Source organism: Neopsephotus bourkii, unplaced genomic scaffold, assembly GCF_033783945.1.
Source record: "Neopsephotus bourkii isolate Nb327-2 ecotype Australia unplaced genomic scaffold, CSIRO-AGI_Nbou_v1 NB_1250, whole genome shotgun sequence".
NCBI lineage: Eukaryota > Metazoa > Chordata > Aves > Psittaciformes > Psittacidae > Neopsephotus > Neopsephotus bourkii.
This window is the reverse complement of record NW_026901735.1, coordinates 5,196,517-5,217,044: the sequence shown is the minus strand read 5'-3', so window position 1 is coordinate 5,217,044 and position 20,528 is coordinate 5,196,517. Positions and strand designations below refer to the sequence as shown.

The 20,528-nt window shown below is 43.7% G+C and overlaps 1 protein-coding gene across 4 annotated transcripts in view; it reads left to right on the top strand.

Moving 5' to 3' along the window:
* Window positions 1-20,528, top strand: part of LEPR (leptin receptor) — a 63,495-nt gene that overhangs the window by 21,452 nt on the left and 21,515 nt on the right. Inside the window, exons 1-6 of one of the 4 annotated variants that reach the window (XM_061364915.1) lie at window positions 5,153-5,199; window positions 7,240-7,330; window positions 10,586-10,644; window positions 13,009-13,317; window positions 14,323-14,440; window positions 20,188-20,393. In XM_061364915.1, coding sequence (XP_061220899.1) covers window positions 10,605-10,644; window positions 13,009-13,317; window positions 14,323-14,440; window positions 20,188-20,393 — 673 coding nt within the window. In that variant the 5' untranslated portion in view covers window positions 5,153-5,199; window positions 7,240-7,330; window positions 10,586-10,604. Of the gene's footprint in view, window positions 1-5,130; window positions 5,200-6,157; window positions 7,331-10,585; window positions 10,645-13,008; window positions 13,318-14,322; window positions 14,441-20,187; window positions 20,394-20,528 lie in introns of those variants that run through there. The other 3 variants (XM_061364912.1, XM_061364916.1, XM_061364914.1) reach the window with 3 other exon arrangements.

Genomic DNA, 20,528 nt, shown 5'->3' with positions numbered 1-20,528 from the left:
TGTAGGTTACGTAAGGGTTTTATTTCTCTGGTTCACTGAACATGGGGAAGTGAAAGAAGACTTTGATCTTCCAAATGTTTGTCTCAAGATGTTCTAACCTGCATGGACAGTTATTTTCTAGTGATCCCTCCCACCTAGCAGAGACATGGCAGGGGAGACAGCTCGTGACAGCGTTTACTCACACCGTGAAAGCCTGGGATACACAAACTTCGACGGCTTCCTAACCTCAGACACAGATCAGATGCAGTCAGATTTTCCAAACTGATGTATCAGAACTCAGAAATAACTTCAAATCAGATTTATCAGTTAAAGATGTTGGTTCTGTTAATACGGAGTGAAACTGGCTGATCCTACTTGGAGGAAATGGTTGATGAATCACAGTAAGTCACTCAATAAATTAAAGCCCTTCAGTAGGTCTGTTTATACAGCCCTGGTAGAGCTATTTACACAATACAAGATAGTTTGATACCACCTTCAAGTCTGTGTACTGAGAAGAGCTGGTAGTAGGAAAATACAAATGTTTTTCTTCATAGCTTATGAAGCAGAGATACCAGGTTTGCATTTATGTTAAACTGATATTAATGGAAAGACATTGTAAAGAAACCCCTCCGTTACAAACATCTGGGACTTATGTCTCTGGCACACTGGTTCTAAACTCTTTTCTAGCAGGGTTCAGTCCTCACTTGAAGTTCCTTGACATAATTTCTGGGGTTTATGTTTTTAATTAGAAGTGCCTTTTGAATACGTGGCATTGCTTTACATATGCATCGTCTCTCTTCTCAAAGAGCTTCTTATCCCTGAAGGCAAACACTGAAGTGCAAAAGGGTCACTCACTGCTTCTGGAGTAAAATGTGATCTTTATTTATTACTCTTAAAAATGAGAGCCAGCAGGTAATGGATATGTGCATTTAGTGATAGGCCAAGGGGAATGGCTTGAACCTGCCTGAGGGGAGACTGAGCTGAGCTCTTAGGCAGAAGCTCTTCCCTGTGAGGGTGCTGAGGCGCTGGCACAGGGTGCCCAGAGAAGCTGTGGCTGCCCCATCCCTGGCAGTGCTCAAGGCCAGGTTGGACACAGGGGCTTGGAGCAAGCTGCTCCAGTGGAAGGGGTCCCTGCCCGTGGCAGGGGTTGGAGCTAGAGGAGATTTAAGCTCCCTTCCAACACAAACCAGGCTGGGATTCTGTGATATTTTTGAGATCTTTGAGATTTGAATGAATTAACCTCATTAAGAGAAAATAACTCATACAAAGGGTTACCAGGCAAGCGTGGAAAGCGCTGCAGAAGTGAGGAAGCAGGAGATAAAGTAGCTTCATTTCAAGCAGCAGTTGTGGTGAAAGGTGTATTCAGACAGAGAGGGAGAGATAATCGACTGACTGTAAGAATCTAAATGGGTGAGTGTGGGAAGGGCACTTGTGCTGAGTGGTCTGAAATGTGTGGTAACTCAATGTACTCTCTTTGGTAGCAAAAAAGCATGAGGCCTGAACTAGTGTATTGCATTGAGTTTTGTTTTTATTAGAGGCACAGACCTATTTAATCTCTCTGTTCATAAACTTATTAAACCCCTATTTAAACAATTTAATTTTTGTCCTGTTGTTCCCATTAGGAATTGTTCCAGAAATGAGTCTTCTATTGGCTGAGATTCTAATAACAGGCCTAAATGTTTCCATGGCAGGTTCATAACCATCTGACTTAGTGCCAGTACTGTCCTTTGCTTTAACTAGTTCATAATTCCCTCTCCTTGGGGTTAACTTCCCAAATGTTCACCTCTCCCACCCCCAACTTGTTCTTTGTATGCTCTAGAAATCAGGTATTATCACACCCTGGGTTGGGGGTTTTTGTTGGTTAGGCTGGGTTTTTTCCCCTAACTCTTATTGTATTACTCCTTAACAGATTTGGTTACCAGTGCCTGAATCTTGCAATTTCATGTGCTTATTTGCTCATAACTCCATTTTGTTGTATTAAACTCTTCCAGTGTTCTCCCTACTATGCCTATAGCAATTTTAGTTTCCTTGCTCCTCTGTTATCCTTCGTGCTCCTAATGCCATGTTCAACATTGTTATCTTCATGGCAAATGGAATAGATTCTTTATCTATGTTTGGGTCGTAGCAAACCTGTAATCTCTGCTTCTGCTGTTTGGTTTTGTATTTGTTCCAAGCCTCCTTCGGTAGGGTTTCTTGCTATATCTATGGTGACACCTGGCATGTGCTGGTTTGGGCTGGGGTGGAGTCAGCTTTCTTCATAGTAGCTACTATGGGGCCGTGTTTTGGATTTGTACTGAAAACAGAGTTGATAACAGGGATGTTTTCGTTCCTGCCAAGCAGCCTTATGCACGGTCAAGGCCCTTTCTGCTCCTCCCTCCACCTCACCAACGTGCTGCTGGGGGTGCACAAGGAGCTGCGAGAGGACACAGCTGGGACAGCCGATTCCAACGGCCTAAAGGGATGTTCCAGCCCACAGGACATCCTGCTTAACAATAAATGGGGGGGAAGGCTGGTGGGGAGGCTGCTGCTTGGGGACAGGATGGGCATAAGTCGGTTGGTGGTGAGCAATTGCTCTCGTTCACATCCCTTGTCTTTCTTGGGTTTTATTTTTCTCTCTCTGATGTTCTTTTTAGTACAAATATTATTAGTATCATCATTTTATTTCAATTATTAAAATGCTTTTCTCTCAACCCACGACTTTTCTCACTTCTACCTTCCAGTTCTCTTCCCCCCCATCCTGCTGTAGGCAGTGAGCAAATGGCTGCGTGGGGCTTGTTGTTGGCTGGGGTTAAACCACAACCAGATACAAGGTACTCTTGGTGTGTGTTCTACTGTGGGCCTGATCCAAGCTGGGAATTCACATGCGTGTGAGAAGAAAGCACAAGCGTACAAGAAAGTGCCATTTTTTATCTTAGTGACTGGAATTTGACTTCCATGTGAGGGTAGCTCCTAAGCTACACATGGTGTAGCCTTTTGGAGAAGTACAGATTGCTGTGGTGTGGCGGTTCCTCATCCTAGAACCACTTTGTTTTGCTGGGGGATGTTCACTTTTCATAGAGTCATAGAATCATAGAATAGTTAGGGTTGGAAAGGAGCTTAAGATCATCAAATTCCAACCCCCTGCCATGGGCAGGGACACCTCGATCTAAACCATATTACCCAAGGCCTCGTCCAACCTGGCCTTGAACACCACCCGAGATGGAGCATTCACAGCTTCCCTGGGCAACCCATTCCAGTGCCTCACCACCCTCACAGGAAAGAATTTCCTCCTTAGATCCAATCTAAACTTCCCCTGTTTCAGTTTTAACCCATTGCCCCTTGTCCTATCACTACAGTCCCTAATGAAGAGTCCCTCCCCAGCATCCCTATAGGCCCCCTTCAGATACTGGAAGGCTGCTCTGAGGTCTCCACGCAGCCTTCTCTTCTCCAGGCTGAACAGCCCCAACTTTCTCAGCCGATCTTCATACAGGAGGTGCTCCAGTCCCTGATCATCCTCGTGGCCTCCTCTGGACTTGTTCCAACAGATCCATGTCCTTTTTATGTTGAGGACACCAGAACTGCACACAATACTCCAGGTGAGGTCTCACGAGAGCAGAATAAAGGGGCAGGATCACCTCCTTCGACCTGCTGGTCACGCTCCTTTTGATACAGACCAGGACAGGGTTGGTTTCTGGGCTCAAGCACACACTGAAGCCAGCTCATGTTCATTTTCTCATCGACCAGCACCCCCAAGTCCTTCTCCTTGGGCTGCTCTGAATCTCTTCTCTGCCCAGCCTGTACCCGTGCCTTTCCCCCCTGCAGACCTTGTCTTCACACACTGAATACCCCAAACCCTCTTTTTCACAGTTCAAGTCTGAAGTGACATTCAATTCTAGCTATTAATGGTCACTGTCCCATTTCTTTGGTATTGTTCTGGGGGTTTAAGTTAAAGTCTTTGTGCTGACAATCCATGTATAGTTGGTATTAAAACAACATTAGCTATGGAAGAGTAGTGAAGACATGAAAATGGTCTCCCTGCATCCTGGTTGTTCACAGAAATGTGTAGTTTATCAGATAACAGGAAATAATGATCTACGTCAGTATATCGTCACAACTCCATTGTGAAGCACTGCTTGATGTGCTGTTGAAGTGACCTGTACCTGAAGCAGACTTGTGCACACTTTGTCCTTCTGCTGACAAACAGGCAAATTTGGGTTCTGAACAATAATTCACAACATTTATGTGTATAATGTTGTGAAAATTCAGAGGTCCTTGGGACACAAAGAATAGGTTTGATACACACAAAGCATTCCCTGTGCTTTTCTGTCTCCTTTGATGTTAATGATGGGCTATTTTGTACAGCCTCCACTGTTAAAACCACCAACCAGAATATTTAAGCTGAACCTTAATTCAGTTCTTACAAAATGTTTGTGTGGGTCCAGACAGCACCGATTGTTTCCTGAAGGCTGGAAAAGAAACCTGGAGAGGGGCCTGGGACAAGGGCCTGTAGGGACAGGCCAAGGGGAATGGCTTGAACCTGCCCGAGGGGAGACTGAGATGAGCTCTTAGGCAGAAGCTCTTCCCTGTGAGGGTGCTGAGGCGCTGGCACAGGGTGCCCAGAGAAGCTGTGGCTGCCCCATCCCTGGCAGTGCTCAAGGCCAGGTTGGACACAGGGGCTTGGAGCAAGCTGCTCCAGTGGAAGGGGTCCCTGCCCGTGGCAGGGGTTGGAGCTGGAGGAGCTTTGAGGTCCCTTCCAACTCAGTCAGCAAGGATGGGCTCCCCGTGCTGGGATGTGTGCAAACTTTCCACCTCTTCAGTATGAAAGCACTTAATTATCGGTAGGCTTTACTAAGAACGAAGTGGCTACCTGTGGTGTAACTTGTCAGCTCGATGCACCACGGCCTAACCCCACTCTGGCGACTGGCTCTGGACACGGTTTGGGCTACAGGGCGACCAGGGCTCTCCGTGCTCTGACGTACCCGTGTGACCCCCGTCTTGTGTGCGAGGAGAGCCCGGCCCTGGCCCTGCCCCTGCCCCATCCCCATGCCGGGGGGTTACGGCCGTGCTGAGGGGCACCGGCCTCCCCGCCGCCGCCGAGCCGTGAGGTAACGCGGGCGGGGCGCCAGGACGAGGCGGGGCTGCGGCCGGCGCTGAGCGGGGCCGCTGAGGGGAGCGGGCGGCAGCGGCGGGACGCGGCGGAGCTCCTCGGTTGTGACCCCGGGAGGCGGGCGAGGGAGATCCGTGAGTTCGCTTTTGGCTTTTATGTCCCCGCGTTTCTGCAGCTGAGGTTTCTGGCGGCTTTGCCGTGCCCAGAGCGGGGGGTGCCCCGCGGTAAAGCCCTTTGGGTGTCGCCGGGACGCACTGAGGTGTGTGTGAGGCTGGTGGCGAGCGTGGTCCTTCCCTCAGGTCAGCTCTACAGGGCCAGCCAAGTTCGGAGGTGGCACGGTGCACCCAGGTCAGACCTGTTCCCTTCTCCTCTTGTTTTCTCTTGAGGCTTAATGCCTGAGGCAAAAGTAAAAAGGAAGTCTAGTGTGGTTTGTGAGTCAGTGATGCTGTTCTGCTCGGGTAGAAGAGTGCTTTGGAAATGTAGTGTTAGTTATTGACATGGCGTTCATAAACAGAGTTTGTAACACTGAGAGCCCTGTAACTACCAAGCGTGGCTATAGCACGAAGGAGGTTTAAGTAGCTGATAACACAGGAGCCCTGCGAGGAAAACCAAATACACGTTCAGTGAAAAGCAACGAGGGAAAGTGCTTATTAAAACCACTTTTCTCTATGGCTGGCTTAGAATCAGGACTATTCATGCAGCATCAGTCTCCAACGGTGTGTCAGGAGCGTGCGCAAAGTTTAGTACTGCAATCCAAGCGGGACCGCTCTGGGACTGAACGTTGGCTACTGGGGATGCAGGAGCTGCTGTGCTCTCTGCCGCCTGCCCGGTGCCGAGGGGAACCTGCCCGTGAGCGGTGTGGGTGTGTGAAGTGAGGGGGAAGTTCCACCAAAATCAGGAGGAATTGTACAACCTGCAGGAAGTCTCTGGGATTTGGGATGTTTTGCTGCTGAGCCGAGAGGAGAGGCTCCATCAGCACACCTGGAGCTTGTTTTGTGGCTCTGGGGTCATGCATGAGTGAGACGAGGGTAACCCTGCTGCTAGTTCCACTGTACTGAGTGTAGGAAAACATGGAACTTGGGTTGCTTGGTTAAGGATTTCATATTAAAAAGCACACATATTTAACGCTAATCATGCTCATTGCTATTTAACCTGTTCCATTTACTCTCAACTCCTCATTAGTAATGTTTTCTAATACACTAAATGACAAACAAATGTGATGAAATTCTAAGCCCAGGAGGGCTGACCAACAACCACTGGGCTTGCCAAAACCAATAGGACTGGGAAGCCCTCAGCACCATTAAAGAGCAGGCCAGGAGACGTGCAGAGGCATGATTACTAAAATATGGCTATGCTTTATAGAGATCTTTTAAATATTTAAAGCCAGCTGTAGTGGAGTGCTTGCAAAAGTCAGGGACAGTTTGTGTGCCTGCGGGATTATGTGCCTGCTTCCCATTAACTAGCAGCTGTTGTTGTTTTTTGGGGAGGGTGGGAATAAGGATGGAGAGCTCCAGACTCTGCATGTGTGTGGGGTGCATCATTTGAGGGGAAAAAGGAGATCCTGGCAACTTTCTATACATATCTATAGGCTTTCAAATTGCTCATTGGAAAACACTAACGTATTGTGCTCTGATCATACAACATCTGCTCATCTGTTCCCTTTGTTGCTGTCAACCCTGGGGAGAATTTTACAGCTTGAGTTTAGTGGTGTCATGGTTGTGTGTACCAGGGTTCTGCTACTTGCAGCATCCAGGATGGGTTGTGGAGACTTGGCACTCGTGGTCACCAGTGCCACCCTCTGTTCGCTGGTGTTCACACTGGACAGGTAGACTTGCCGCGTACCGCGGTCCTCTTTTCCCATCAGACCTCTTTCTGGAGTTCACAAAGGAGGCCTGCACAAATGGAAGTTATCAAGGCAAGGAAGTGAAATAAAAAAGCAGCTCCAGAAGGAAAAGGAAAACTTCCAGTGCATTTTCCATGCCCAGTGAGCAGGTGTCTGTGGATCACAAACTGTTTATTTCAGGCTGTGCTGAAAATGTTTCCCTTGCTAATATGCCAGTGGGTTTTATAACTTCTCAGCTGGCCTGTAAAGGTAAATAATCTCACTTTCCGTGTTGTCCTCCTTGTCATATCTGCTGTGTTTTGGTTTTAATCAGATGGTTTTGTCAAAGCAGGGCTTGCTGAAGTTCATTGCACAGTGTTTAGTGTGGAGAGGAGCATAATATTTACATATGAAATTGGAAACTTCTTGTACACAGCAGCAAAGTGGGTGGTTTCAGAATGCAGAATCTTAACATAGACCTGTTAAAAAGGGCCTTGATTCCTCCTGTTTTATAGATTCTTCTCCAGCCACTCATAAAACCATTTGTCCTTGCTGTGTGAACTTACTCGGACTGGAACACAACTATAGTTACAAGCTTTTCTGTTTTTCCTTTATTTAACTTCCTGTTCCCTGTAACTGTTCTTGTAAAACTTGCATTCTGCCTACAGTGAAGTTAGGAATTGTGATAATTTCCATATTCTCACTAGAAAAGGTATTTGTCCAGTCAAGTACTACATTCAGCTTGTCCTGTCTGTAAGGAATCTCCTTTGACCCAACTCCTGTGTAAAGTTTATGCAAGCACTACTGAACTTTGAAGAGAAAAGGAGCAAGGGCTGGTGACATGCAGCTTACTTTGCTGTACAGTACTATTTATTGTTCATGGATGTTGTTGGAACCAGGATTAAAAAATAACACCTTTGTAAAAAGCAACCTCAGGCAGATGCAATAGGAGTAGGAAGAGAAGATGTCTCAGGCTGGTCTGAGCTGTGTTTTTGCCTTCTGGTCCATATATTGCTAATTATAGTTAAACCAGTGTTGATATCTGAATCTCTTTGAGCTCTATCTGGCCATTTTTATGGTAGCAAGAAGTGAAAATGCCTTCATCTCCAGTAGACTACAGAATTATAACTTTCCTCCTTTGAGGGGTAGGTGGTTCTGGGGCCCTGGGGTTGCTTTCTGTCCAGTCTACAGGAGGCATTGCAGGGTGAAACTACCAGAGCAGCTGCTGTTAACACCATTAACTATTTGTCGTCTTAATTCCAGTAGCAAATGGTGTGATGGTTCACATTCTGCTGTGAAATAGTACAATGGAATATGTGTAGTTACCAAAATAGTGGTTCTTTCCTTCAAGGAGCAATAGGGCTGAGATATTAGGGTGACAGCTCTTGCTTCTTGTGGTGCCTGTGATGGGAGAGCAAGTGATGGACCACAACTTTATGGATTATTTAGAGCCCTTGATGGTGGAATTTTTCTACTTGTTTTGAAAGTGAGAGCTTTAAAGCATTTTCACCAATATCTGTGATGTATTGGTAACTTTGATAGGCTTTTGGAATATATGTCTGATTTTTTTATTCTCCATATGGAAGTGATTTCTGCCAGTTTCCTACTGGGAAGTGGTTGAGCTGTGAACAGCAAATTTTTGCTACACCTGTAGAAGAGGGACATGGCCTGTTTTTCATTAAACCATACATCTAATAGTAGAAGCAGTAGTGTACACTTATGTCAAGTAAAGTATTTTAAAAGGTTGGGGGTTTTATTCGGTCAGAAACTTTGGAAAAATCTAGATAACTTCAATCATCTGCTTTTGGAAGTGATTCTGGCCTGTACCTTTGTGAAATGGCAGATTTAATAGAGGTTGTAGCTACATAATTCGTCTGGCCTTCATGGCTCACCTATTAAGAAATAGGCTAATGGAAGAGGTGCGGGTAAGGCTTCCTAACAGCTGTGCTGAGAGGCACATTTTCCTCTGAAGCAGGGGTTTGTGAAGCACTGCCTTTGAAATATTGAGCTTTCCTCTTTAATTGCTCAAAATGTAGCTTAAAATGCACTCTGATTATAACCTGGGTGAATGGGGAGAAAAGTGGCTGGGACTGACTCATCTTGCAGACCAAGAGGAGGATGGTCTGTGCTGAAAGAATGGCTTGGCTCTGGCTGGATTTGCAAGGGCTCCCCTTGAGGGAAACAAGCTTACAGGGAGACAAGAATACTGAAATACTGTAGCTTAGGTTGTCTGCTGCTGCAGGTAGGTGCTATTTCTGTTAAATCACCTCTGCTTTAGGCTGTGCACAAGGCTTAAAGCAGTGTCAGGGTCACTGGATGGTCATATCAAGCTCTCTGGAGAGGGCAGAGGGAGAGAGAGCTCCGAGTGAGGGTGGCTTTCCATATTGTATTCTTTGTTTTTTTTTAGCAGCCACTGATTCCTCTGTGGGGCTGACCCTCCACTCCATGGGGGCTTGCTGAAGTGCCTGGGTGTGACAAGGGGGATGTTTTCGGACTGTGCCCTAACAGGAGTGGTGAAAACCAGGAAGGAATCACCCTTTTTCTCTCCTTCTAATCTTCTGTGTTCACATGCACTTTCTTTCCAGGCTGCAGAATGAGCTGCTCTATAGCCAGTAAAGAGACTCTCCCATTGCTGCAGTCTGTATGTAACATACATGTACATATAGTCCAGTAGGTGAACCCTAAACTGGAGGGCACAGTGTTGGCATCAGTTCTTTTGGCAGCATAGATGTTCTCAAGGAAATTGTTCTCAGAAATATTTAAGGAATGAGAATTATTTGGAGGGACTCCCTGAATCTTATTTCTTGACCCAGCATTCTCTGTCTTACTTGAGTTGTAAATTTTACTGATCATTCAGTTTTGGTTAATTGCAGCAGCAGCCAAAATCTGTATGTTTTACTCTGATATCATCTACTGAGCTGCTTTTTTTTTTCTTTTTTAAGTTTGAAAGTGGTTATATCTGGGGTTTACAGAATTTATGTAACTATGGGATGAAAATAAGAAAGACCGAAGTACCTAAAATGAAAGAACAATATTGAAATACTGCTGTCAACTTCAGTGAAGATTTTGCTCACATAGTGACAGGACAAGGGGAATGGCTTGAACCTGCCAGAGGGGAGCTCTTAGGCAGAAGCTCTTCCCTGTGAGGGTGCTGAGGCGCTGGCACAGGGTGCCCAGAGAAGCTGTGGCTGCCCCATCCCTGGCAGTGCTCAAGGCCAGGTTGGACACAGGGGCTTGGAGCAAGCTGCTCCAGTGGAAGGGGTCCCTGCCCGTGGCAGGGGTTGGAGCTGGGTGAGCTTTAAGGTCCCTTCCAACGCAAACCAGTTCTGGGATTCTATCATTCTATGAAATGGGGGCCTGAGTGCTTCAGTGTATGCTACAGTCTGAAAATTGATAATCTCTTGGGCAGTTTGATTGTTTGAATTTGTAGTGCCCTTCAGATGATCAAACCCAGAAGGTGAATAATGATCAGCAGAAGCCTGAGAATTAAGTACTATATAGCTCCAATGATGAAAGAAGGATCTGTATTGATATTCAATTGATATTCTAAGCAGCCTAAGCAATGTTTTTTTTTTTCCCTTAAATGATATTCTGATTTTGTTCTTCCTTTATGCTTATAAAGCTGGATCAAGTGAATCCTATTAAAATAATAGACTGATAATTACCAGCTCTCATTTAATTTTCTGTATATTTTTCAGATCAGCTCTCCAAAACAAGATGTATTGGCAAATAAATCTGACCCTGCTTGTGCTATTGGGTAAGTTACTAAAACACGTTAATTCTGTTGCAAGTTATGTAGAATGAAGAGTAATCACCATTTCTGTTTTACAGTGGTGTTACAAGTCACGCTACTGGGTTAGTATCTTATCACAGCATGCAACTGGAATATGCTAAGGATTTCATGTTATCATTGTGTGGAATTGAAATGTTGACACCCTCAGCTTGTACCTATGTGTCTTATCCCCAAAAGCGGTGCAACTTTCTTTTAAGATCAGGAAGCATCAGTAGAAAGTGTGTGTTGAGTCAAAATGCATTCAAATAAGTGCCCCAGTGAAAATTGCGTAAGACAGAAGTTCATAGGGAATTTGTTTTCGTTTGATAGGTCCAAAACCAGAAAGGAAAATTCCAGTTCCATCAGAACTGCAGAGTTTCTGTTTAGTTCAGTGTAGCCAGGCTGTCAGTGAGTTGGAGCTCTGCTTTTTCAGGTAGCTGACATTCTAGCTTTCAAGTGCACACTGTTGCTGAAGGGTGCTCAGCTAACTGCAAATGTTGGATGTAATAACGTCTGTAACAATATTGGTGAATGCTGCCCAGGGACTGCTGCCCAGGGACAGCTGGTTTTTGCCTTTTTTAACTAAAATAGGAACTATTTAAAGGCTTTTGGTGATGATGCTTAGGGAGAGAGTAGATGCTGTAATCCAGTGAAGTCAGATTCAAAATTTGTGTCTCAGGGAGTCTTCATGAGTCTTCAGAGCAGTTGGTTGCTCACTGATAGCCTGTAAGAACTGCAAGTCAGTGTATCTACTGACTACCCATCTTCACCTAATTCTGAATAAGCAGCCATGGCTGGCATCTTTGTAGCCCTGTTAACCCAGACATGCAAATACACTGCTGCTCTGGGGACAGAACTGTTAAGTGACAGTTTCTCTGTGTCTGTGTCATGGACAAGCCGTTACATCTGTAGCTGGAAAACATCCTAATTCATGCTGTGGTTTTTTAATGGGCATTGAAGAGCTATAGCAGAGCTGTATTAAACCCTCTTGCAATGCATTTTAGTTCTCTTTTTTACATTTCTGCACACACTTTGATTTTATAGGGTTTAGTTAATGCCTTGGGATTGTTTGGTGTGATCTGTGAGGGGGAAGTGGTTTTGTAGGAAAAGAGATGATGGGCAGGAATCCCTTCCCAGCCTCAATGGATGCTGCGGACTGGGTAGTACATTACTTATCTGTCCTGCTTCACAGGCAGTCAGGTCACTTACTCATTTGTCCTTTTTAAAATCATGTATTATGGACTAATAGTGTGTTTGGTCAGCTGAATCCTCCACATGCAGCCAGAAGGCTCAATGAAACTGGGATTTACAAAGGCACAAAGCCTGTTAGATGAGAGAGGAAGAAGGAGCAGAACTTCAGGAGTCTGGAATACAAGGAAACAACACTTTAGCACTCTGCATAGTAACACAATGTCTGCTTTTAAAGTATTTCATTCTGTGGTTTTATATCTTTTAGCTCATGCTTATATGCTGTTAAACAGTGCTAGAGAAATTTTCTTTTTTGCCTATTTAAGGCATAGAGCATCAATTAATTTCTATCTGATGAACTGCTTAAAATATTTCTGCCCTTACCGAGTGAAAAACTGTATGCAAAATGCACAAATACCCACATACCTTTCTGTAACTAGAGCTTTACTCTTTGAAATTCACACAGTGTTTTACAGAAGCCATTTCCAAACCCAACTTCTCATCATTCTGAAAATCAGTGTTAGTGTAATTCAAGCTATGACTGACCAACAGGAGCTACAAATGTGGTCAGAGCAGTTTTATTTTGGAGAATGCAAGTCTGATGGAGAAGATTAGTCTTTTCCTACGTCTCATTTCCCACATAATGCCCTGGGGTTGTGTCATTATATCCACTGGATATTCTTGTAACTCTATTCTTTGGTATTTAACAGTTGTAATGTGATTATGTGTTATATTTACAATGGAATGATTTTTTCTACAGTAACAGAGCTGTGTTATAAGAGCTGGATTAAAAATGTCCCAGCACTGCAGGGGGAGATGAGACCTCTGTGAGCCTAGGTTTATGGTTCACTGTAGTTTGAATTAATATAAGCCAATTTATCCCAAAGAGATGCTTCCCCTACAGTCTTGGTTTATCTTTCAAGAGGTTGAGAAAACAAGAAGCTAGGTGTAGTGACTGGGGAAAAGGCTGACATCTGTTAGTTGTGACACCAGTTCAGAGGGGATGATTTTAGTCATTTTGTCTGCAGTCAGAGAATAGCCCCTGGGAACAGTCTGATTTTTGTGTAATGAATGTATTTCTGTATAACACCAGCCACTCGCTTTTCATCTTCAAGTAATATGAACTTTTAATTTCTCATATCTTTGCCTTTGTACCTGCAGACTTTCTTCAGATGGCAGTTGCCCACTGTATGCTCCATCAAATTCCTCCTAGGAACTTTACATTACCCTGCATGCTGCTAAATGAAACAGTTTTGAGTCCTTTCTCTGTCGGAGTTGTAGAGAGCTGGTCTGGTTTGAGGAGAGGGCATGGAGCATCGAAAACCGAACCTCCCTTGCTAATGGATGAAGAAAGTTTTCTGTGCTGCCTTTGGAATGATAGCAACATTGATTGTTCTTTGTACAGAGCAAGCATGCAAGCAAGAAAGCTTATTCCTTCAGAAATAAGTAGCTCTGCTTCTCAGGAAAAAGGTTGGTTTCCCGGTCAAGGGAATAAGAAGTTACTTCTTCAAAAAGAGGTTGAGGTTTTGTGTTGGTTGGGAGGGGATGTATGTGGGTTGTATTGATGGGTATTCAGAGCAGACAACATAGTCTGGTCAAACCCGTCCTCGCAGTATTCTGTACTGGAAGATGAAGGAAATCGCGTAGCACAGTTTCAAAGGGTAAAAAAAGTTGGCTGCCTTTCTAAAGGGAATGCTGAATAAAATATGTGGCAGTGCACAAGCCCAGATCTTCAAAGGTGTTAGATGCTATGAGAAATATTTTAAGTATTTTTTGTGAACTTGGGCTTTAAACTCCCTCAGAAGGTGGGGGAGATGAAGAGCAAGTGCCATCATTTCTGCCTGGACTGTGATTGTGCCTCAGTAAATATCAGTACATGGCTTAGGTCAAATTAGTTTTCCCTAGGCTGGTTTTCTCCTATAAACCACATTCTCTGAGGAGCGTGTAGCCTCTTGGCATACTGCTATCAGTGGCAGTAGTCTCACTGACATCAGTAGAGTTAGAATTTCATTCTACGAGAACCATCCCATGGAACAAATAAATCCCTGTTACAGGCTGCCACACTAAATGTGTTGATGTTTTTTGTGCAGTACAGATGCATCTATGCACAAAGTGTGGCCATGTAGAGGCTGTACCAGTTAACAGTAGCAAAACCCTCAACCAGCAGCAGCAACAACTTCATTTCTTTCCTCCCCTTGTGGCCTGGTCTGTAAAGCCAGGTAAAACATATTGCTTCTCTAACAATTAGAATGCAGCAGTATCAGCCCTTAAAGTGTTTGAGGGCACACACTGGTGCCTGGTTCAGCAAGGATTATTCATAAACATTTGCACACTTGTGGTCCACCATCACCTTCCTGAATATCTGTTACTTGTCTTCTCTTTGGGAGTGGATTTTACCCTGGCTCTTCAGCTGGGATTTGGGTTTGTTTTGTTTTAATATAGTTCATAAATGTTTAATCTCTTTCTTTTGCTCAGATTCAAATTGGACCATTGAATGTTGGACTAAAGGCAAGCTGGACCTGCTGGTTTGTACTCTGAAGTTTTTGAAGTTGTACTTGAGAGCTGACCTGAAGGTTAATCTTTTCTATACTGTGTAAGTACAGACTCTGTTATATTTGTCACTCTTAGCATTAGAAATCCAAATTGCAGTGTGGTGTTGCATTAGCTTTGCAAGCAGATGATACATTATGAACCTCTGTCTTATCTAAAAGTAATCTTGGACAATATGGAAATGGTTTCTGTCTTTAAATGATAAATGGTTGCAGTGGAGAGTCCCCCTCCTCTGTCCTTTCTTAAAATGCTTTAATGAAATCAGTATTGACTTGAGAATATCTTTGCTGTTACAATAGCTTAATTTAAAACTGTGCTCTTGGTTCTGCCTTCTTTTACGCTTTTGACCATAATGTTCTCTCTCTTGAAGTAATTACACTATTTAATATTAATACAATGCCAAATGCTACTCTAATCATGTTGATGCCTCTGAGGGGCACCCACCTGTGCAGTTGTCACTTTGGTAAATACCTTCTGGGATGGCAATAGATGGTTATCATCCTGGCTGGTGGATGGGCAGATGTTGTACATGACCTGCCTGAATTGATCACAAAAAGATCCATTTGATTCTACTTATGAAGCCGCACAGATTGTTCTGAATTACTGATAGACTGGAAGGAATGGGGTGAACACACAGACTTAGGAAACAGGTTAAACATCAATAGGTGAATTAGCTGAATTTACAGGTGATTACTTCTACATTAAAAGCCAGATATCACATAAATTGCCCCTGGAGTCAGGGTAGAAATAGGTATATTAACTAGTAATAACTGTAGGTGTTTAGTTGATATAATACTTCAAAGCTGAAATCAGATCTTGAGTGGGTCCCTGTTTCCACTGTTCCCCATTACTTTGATTTCTGATTCTGGGTGTTTGTGGGAGAAGTAGATCTGACTTTGCCTTTGTTCCATCCAGTCTCGACTGCGATAGAAAGATCTTTGCCACTAATCCTAGCGTGGTAATCTCTCTATTGAATTTTTCTGGTATGCCTAACATCCATGGAACAAGGGATTTGAGTCCAAGCTGGGATGAACAGGCTCTTTGTATGAGGAAGGGCATTCAGTAAGTGTCATGCAATTTGTGAGAGCAGCCCCTATAGACTCACCAGAGACTTTGTGGCATTTCTGTCTTTGATTACTTTGTGCTGCAGAGCTGAGGTGCAGCGCAAGCCCTCACATGGGAGAACTTACTTCACTTCCCAGATTTCATATTCATATTTCTCTTTTCAGGTCCCTGTCTTCTGGGGGATCAGCTAGCAAAGCAGTTGAGGTTTTGGTGAGGTGACAGCTTTCCCTGTTGTCTTGCTGATACCTTGACATTTTAGTCACTCAGCCAAAATACCTTGAAAACATTCCCAGTTTTAAAAATATGCATTCCTGGCATGTGTTTCTCCCTGGGAGTCTGGAGATGAAGCCAGAATTCTCACATACAGGACAGGCAATGCACAAAATAATGACCTAGAAGAATCTACAAAAAAACAAAAGCTCAAGTCCTCAGCAGTTTTTAATTTTTTTCAGCAATAAAGTAACATCGTTTTATTTTACACATCCTGCTTCTAAATAATACCAAGTTACTTTGAATAAGAAATGTTTTCATCTGTCCAAAGCAGAGCTATCACAGTATATTCTATAAGAGGTAATGACAGGGCTTTTACCTTCCCTAGCAGCATGTCTTTGGGAGGAGGATTATTCTGCAGCTTAAGTAGACAAATGAGGCTGGTTTTTCCATCAGAAGTGAATGTGCTTTCCAGTTGTATGTATTCTAGGAATGCTGTAAACCTTGATGGTTAATTACATCAACTAAAATCACTTTGCCTTAGGGATCCTTTTGTAGTGACACAGATGAATGCTTCCAGTTTAATTTTGAGACTGATTATAATTTGCCCTTTCAGCAGATGGTGATGTATATGATGAACTGATATCTCAGACCTAGTTGAAGTACCTTTGAGGCTTTCCTTTAGTTCTCTGCCTAAGCTCCCATGTTTTTAAGGGGAAATCATGCAATTTGCCTGAAGGCTGATGGCTTAGTTGAGTGCATCAGTTACACACTGGCCCTTCTTCAGCTGGAGAACATTAACATTAGAGACTTACCCTTTCAGCAGCCAGGCAGCCATCAGGTGTCCTGCAGTTTAATGGGACAGCTTGTTCAAATCAGTCTTGTCCTAGAGCTATTGTCTATCAAATACATTGAGATACCTTATTGAATATCCTTAGAGCCCCAGACAGCTTTGTTCCATCAATTCCTAATAAAGAAATTGCACAATAAAGGTCTTGCAATTCCTTTATTTCTGATATGTCTCGGTATAGCTGCCTAAAAGCGATGTTCTGCCTTTCCTGAAATCAGAGGAATTATACAAGTTCACGTGTTTCTTCCTAAAACAATTCGGACCTTTTGTTTCTAGTGTTCCAATTGCAAGAAACTGATTGAAATTCAGCAAAGACATTCTGCAGGGTCATATTTAAACAAGTTTGCCACAGGTTAATTCAGCATCAGTACCACCACCTTCTGAAGTGTGGTTGAACTGTGCACCAAAATAAAAACCACCTAGGAGGTGTTAAGGTGTTGACTGAGAGAATTCTCTGTGCAGTGTTTGGAGTGGAGAAGAAAAGCAAGCCTTGGACTCATGCCCTTGTTGCAATGTTAATGACTTCTGGGGTTCAGGGCATGCGGTAGTTACTTATTTTTGTCCTCTTCTGCAGTGTCTTATGCTTTAGTCCCATGTTTCCAGCTTAAAGTCGCATTGTCTTTGCTCACTGTCCCTCCCTTCTCTGCCAGCCATTAAAACTTAAGTCCAGTTTACTAGTTTGCTGCCAGATCTCAGAGGTGGGCTCTGGTAATCCCTTCTCAGAAGTCCATATGCTTAGTTCCTATCTCGTTCATGCTCACCTCTCTGTGCCAGGACAAATCCCCCCAGTTCCACCAGCCAGCACTATAAAACTGAGTGAGGACATAGCATACACTTACATATTTTATGTGCCCTCTGTCTTTCCTTCCCCCACAATTTGGGTCTGGCTTAGATGTGATCAGTGCTGCATGATGTAAAGTGCTTGTTGAACTGGCATTTATAGCTCCTCTAAGTCAGTGTGCTGCAAGTGTGATGGAAAACTCCAGGTTTTAATGGTCTATTGCTTTATTTTAGGTTTACCCCAGATATTTCCTCTCATTCTGCTGAATGAAGGCACTGACCTCTTCTGAACATGTGAGGGCTTTATAAGCATAAGCTCCTCTAAAGTCAGTATGTACAGATTAGGAAGGATGGTTATGCTGTGACAGGATCCCTCTGCAGCCAAACTGAAGATGATGGGCTGCTCATGCAGTCCCAGGCTACTGTTGATCTCCAAAGCACTTTGGCTTTCTGTTGTTTTGCTTGTGATCAGGTCTCATGCATTTAGGCCAGGCTTAGCAAGTTGGAATAAGTTGATGCGGGGTCCTCGTGGTTATATCCTGCATTGATCTGTTGAGATGGTCCCTGTGTCTTGCCAGTCCATGGGAATGCAAAGCTCATTACCCTGCTTATGTATCTGGATATCCTCCTCCAGCAGCAGACCTGGCATCTGGTAACATAGCTTGGTTTTTCCCCTGTCTGTGCCCTGGCTGCCTGCAAAGGTAGTGAGCTGGAAAAGAAGTCTAGAGCAGAGAAATGAGATACTGGTAATTCTCTGTCACACAGGAGTGGAAGACCTGCCTGGCCTGGAGCCGTGGCTGTTCCTCCAGTTACACTTGAATCCCTACACACAGCATTTTATACAATAAAGCAATGAAATGGGCTTCCCCATCCATGGCAGTGTTCAAGACCAGGTTGGATGGGGCTTGGAGCAACCTGCTCTAGTGAAAGGTGTCCCTGCCCATGGAACTAAATGGTCTAGGATTCTATGAAAAGGTTTGTGTGGTGGGAACAGGGAGAAATAACATCCCATGCCTGTTTACTCACAAATAAGTGGCCTTTTAAACATAATGGCACAACATAATATGGGGAGGATCTTCCTAGCACTCCCCCCTCTATGCACTGGGACTCATCTGGGTGCAGATAAGCTCAGTTTGACGGTTAAAAGTTGAAGTAACAATTAGGAGAAAGCTGGGGGCAGTGATGGGGTGGTAACTGCTTTCCAGATAGATCGGATTAAAGACATGGTTTGATGAGAAGCCTACATTCTTACGGATTGATTGTGGGTTTTTTGAGACTAATAACATCTGCGATCAGCAGTACAAGGCAGGGAAACTTAAAAGACAATTCTGCGAAGTCTTTGAAAGGAAATTCAGAGAAAGAAGTGGAGCCACAACTAGAAAACCAAAAATATTCCAAGTAATTTAAAAGCTCTGTGTTTGCCAGATACCATCGGTATAAGGTTCCATAATTCTCCTGTCCTAAATTCTGTGGGTCCTGGTAAGAAGAAACAGCTTCAAAGAGCATCCTAAATGCAAGGTGGATGCATAATGTGTGTGTGTGGGCATCAGTGAATGATGAGGGGAGTTGGCCTTGGTGCCAGGGGATTCATGTGTGCTCGTTGCAGGTTCCCTTTCAGTCACAGTCAGTGTGATTCACACAGGCTCTTCTCCACAATTCATCAGCCCTTTGCTCACTTCCAACACTTCCTCAGGTTCTAACCTTTTCTTTTTTAAGTAGGGCAGTTGATGGCATTGGGATCAGTGAATCATTCCCATTTCCCTTGTGCTATACAGTCCATTGAATGTACTATACGCCAAATCCACTAAAGGAAAGCAGAAAATCTTGTTCCTTTGTTCTTTTCCAGTGTAAAGTTCTCTGCCCTCCCTGAATTCAAGTGTTACAGTGAGTCACACCAACTCTAAAACTATGTAACACTTTCACAGAAAGGTTCTTATTCCATTCACTTCAATTGCTTTCTCTGAATAAGTAATACAAACCCTTTACTATACAGAAACAAATCCAGAATCACTTCAGAACAATTTAAAGCACAAGATTTTTGTTATAAGGTTGAAATGTCAAAATCAGGAAAGAATCTGGGATGGTTTAACTCTCAGGATTTGTCTTGGCTTTGCTGCTGTGAGAAGTTTGGCCAAAGTATTTATGCTATTAAATTCCCTACCTTAAGGAGGCCTGTGTCACTGAATACCTGCAGTGCACCATAAACATGCTTCTGAGTTTGAAAGAGCCTAAAGAATACCTGTGAGAGAGAAATGAGAATAAAAGCTTTATCTTGGAATTAACTGCACAATGTTAAGACTTTTGGAAGACTCTGATGTCTTTCTGTTTCAAGTACTGTAAGTTGTTGAAAATGAGAATTAAAACTTGCTCTGAATGGTGGAATTCTTTAGCCTTTTACTTCAAAACTTGTTTTTCGCTTGAAAAATGGTTGCTTATTCTATTACTTGTAATGCTTTGTTGTAGCAGAAGCTGGAAGTGATGTTAAATTGTTTAGATTTCATTTCAGTGCCTCATGAATAGGAATTGGAACATGATCTCTGTGAGGGTGGTGGTGGGCTGGTAGTCTACTGTAAGGTAAACTAACTTTGGGTGCCTGAGTAATTACCAACAGGAATCAGCAACTAGTCTGACTGAACTACAGGTATCATCTAGGATTTTAACACATCTGTTTTAAAGTAAAATCTTAGGAATACTTTTCATGAAGGCATCTTACCAACTTGGAAACCATTTCAAAAAGGAGAAGCAGCGAAGTAAAAGGAATTGGGTGCAATTATTCACTTTTTTAAGTTTTTCATTATTTTCCTTGTTTATCAATAAGCCTTATCCAGATGGACAAACTCTGTTGAGATGCTGGTTTGGTTTATGGTTTGCTTCTTCCCTTGCAGGTCAGAGCTGTCCCTGGGGGATGTATCTACGAGCTTTCTGAAGGGGACTGTCATGGCTGCTCAGTGTGACTGCAGTGAGTATGAGAGGTGTGAGTGCTGTGTGCCTGCCCTGAGACTCAACTACACTTACATCATGTGGCTGAAGATGATGGTTGGTGTTACAGCTCTGTGGTCACCTTTGATGTTGGTCAAGCCCATAGACATAGGTAAGTACAACTATATTTAAAATGGTTTTGAATGGAGGACAGCAGCAGGATGTCTCTTTTGGAGAAGCAGGGCACAGACAGAACAGGAACAGGCCTCCTGGTGCCGTCTCATTTGCTCAGGGTGGTGCAGTACAC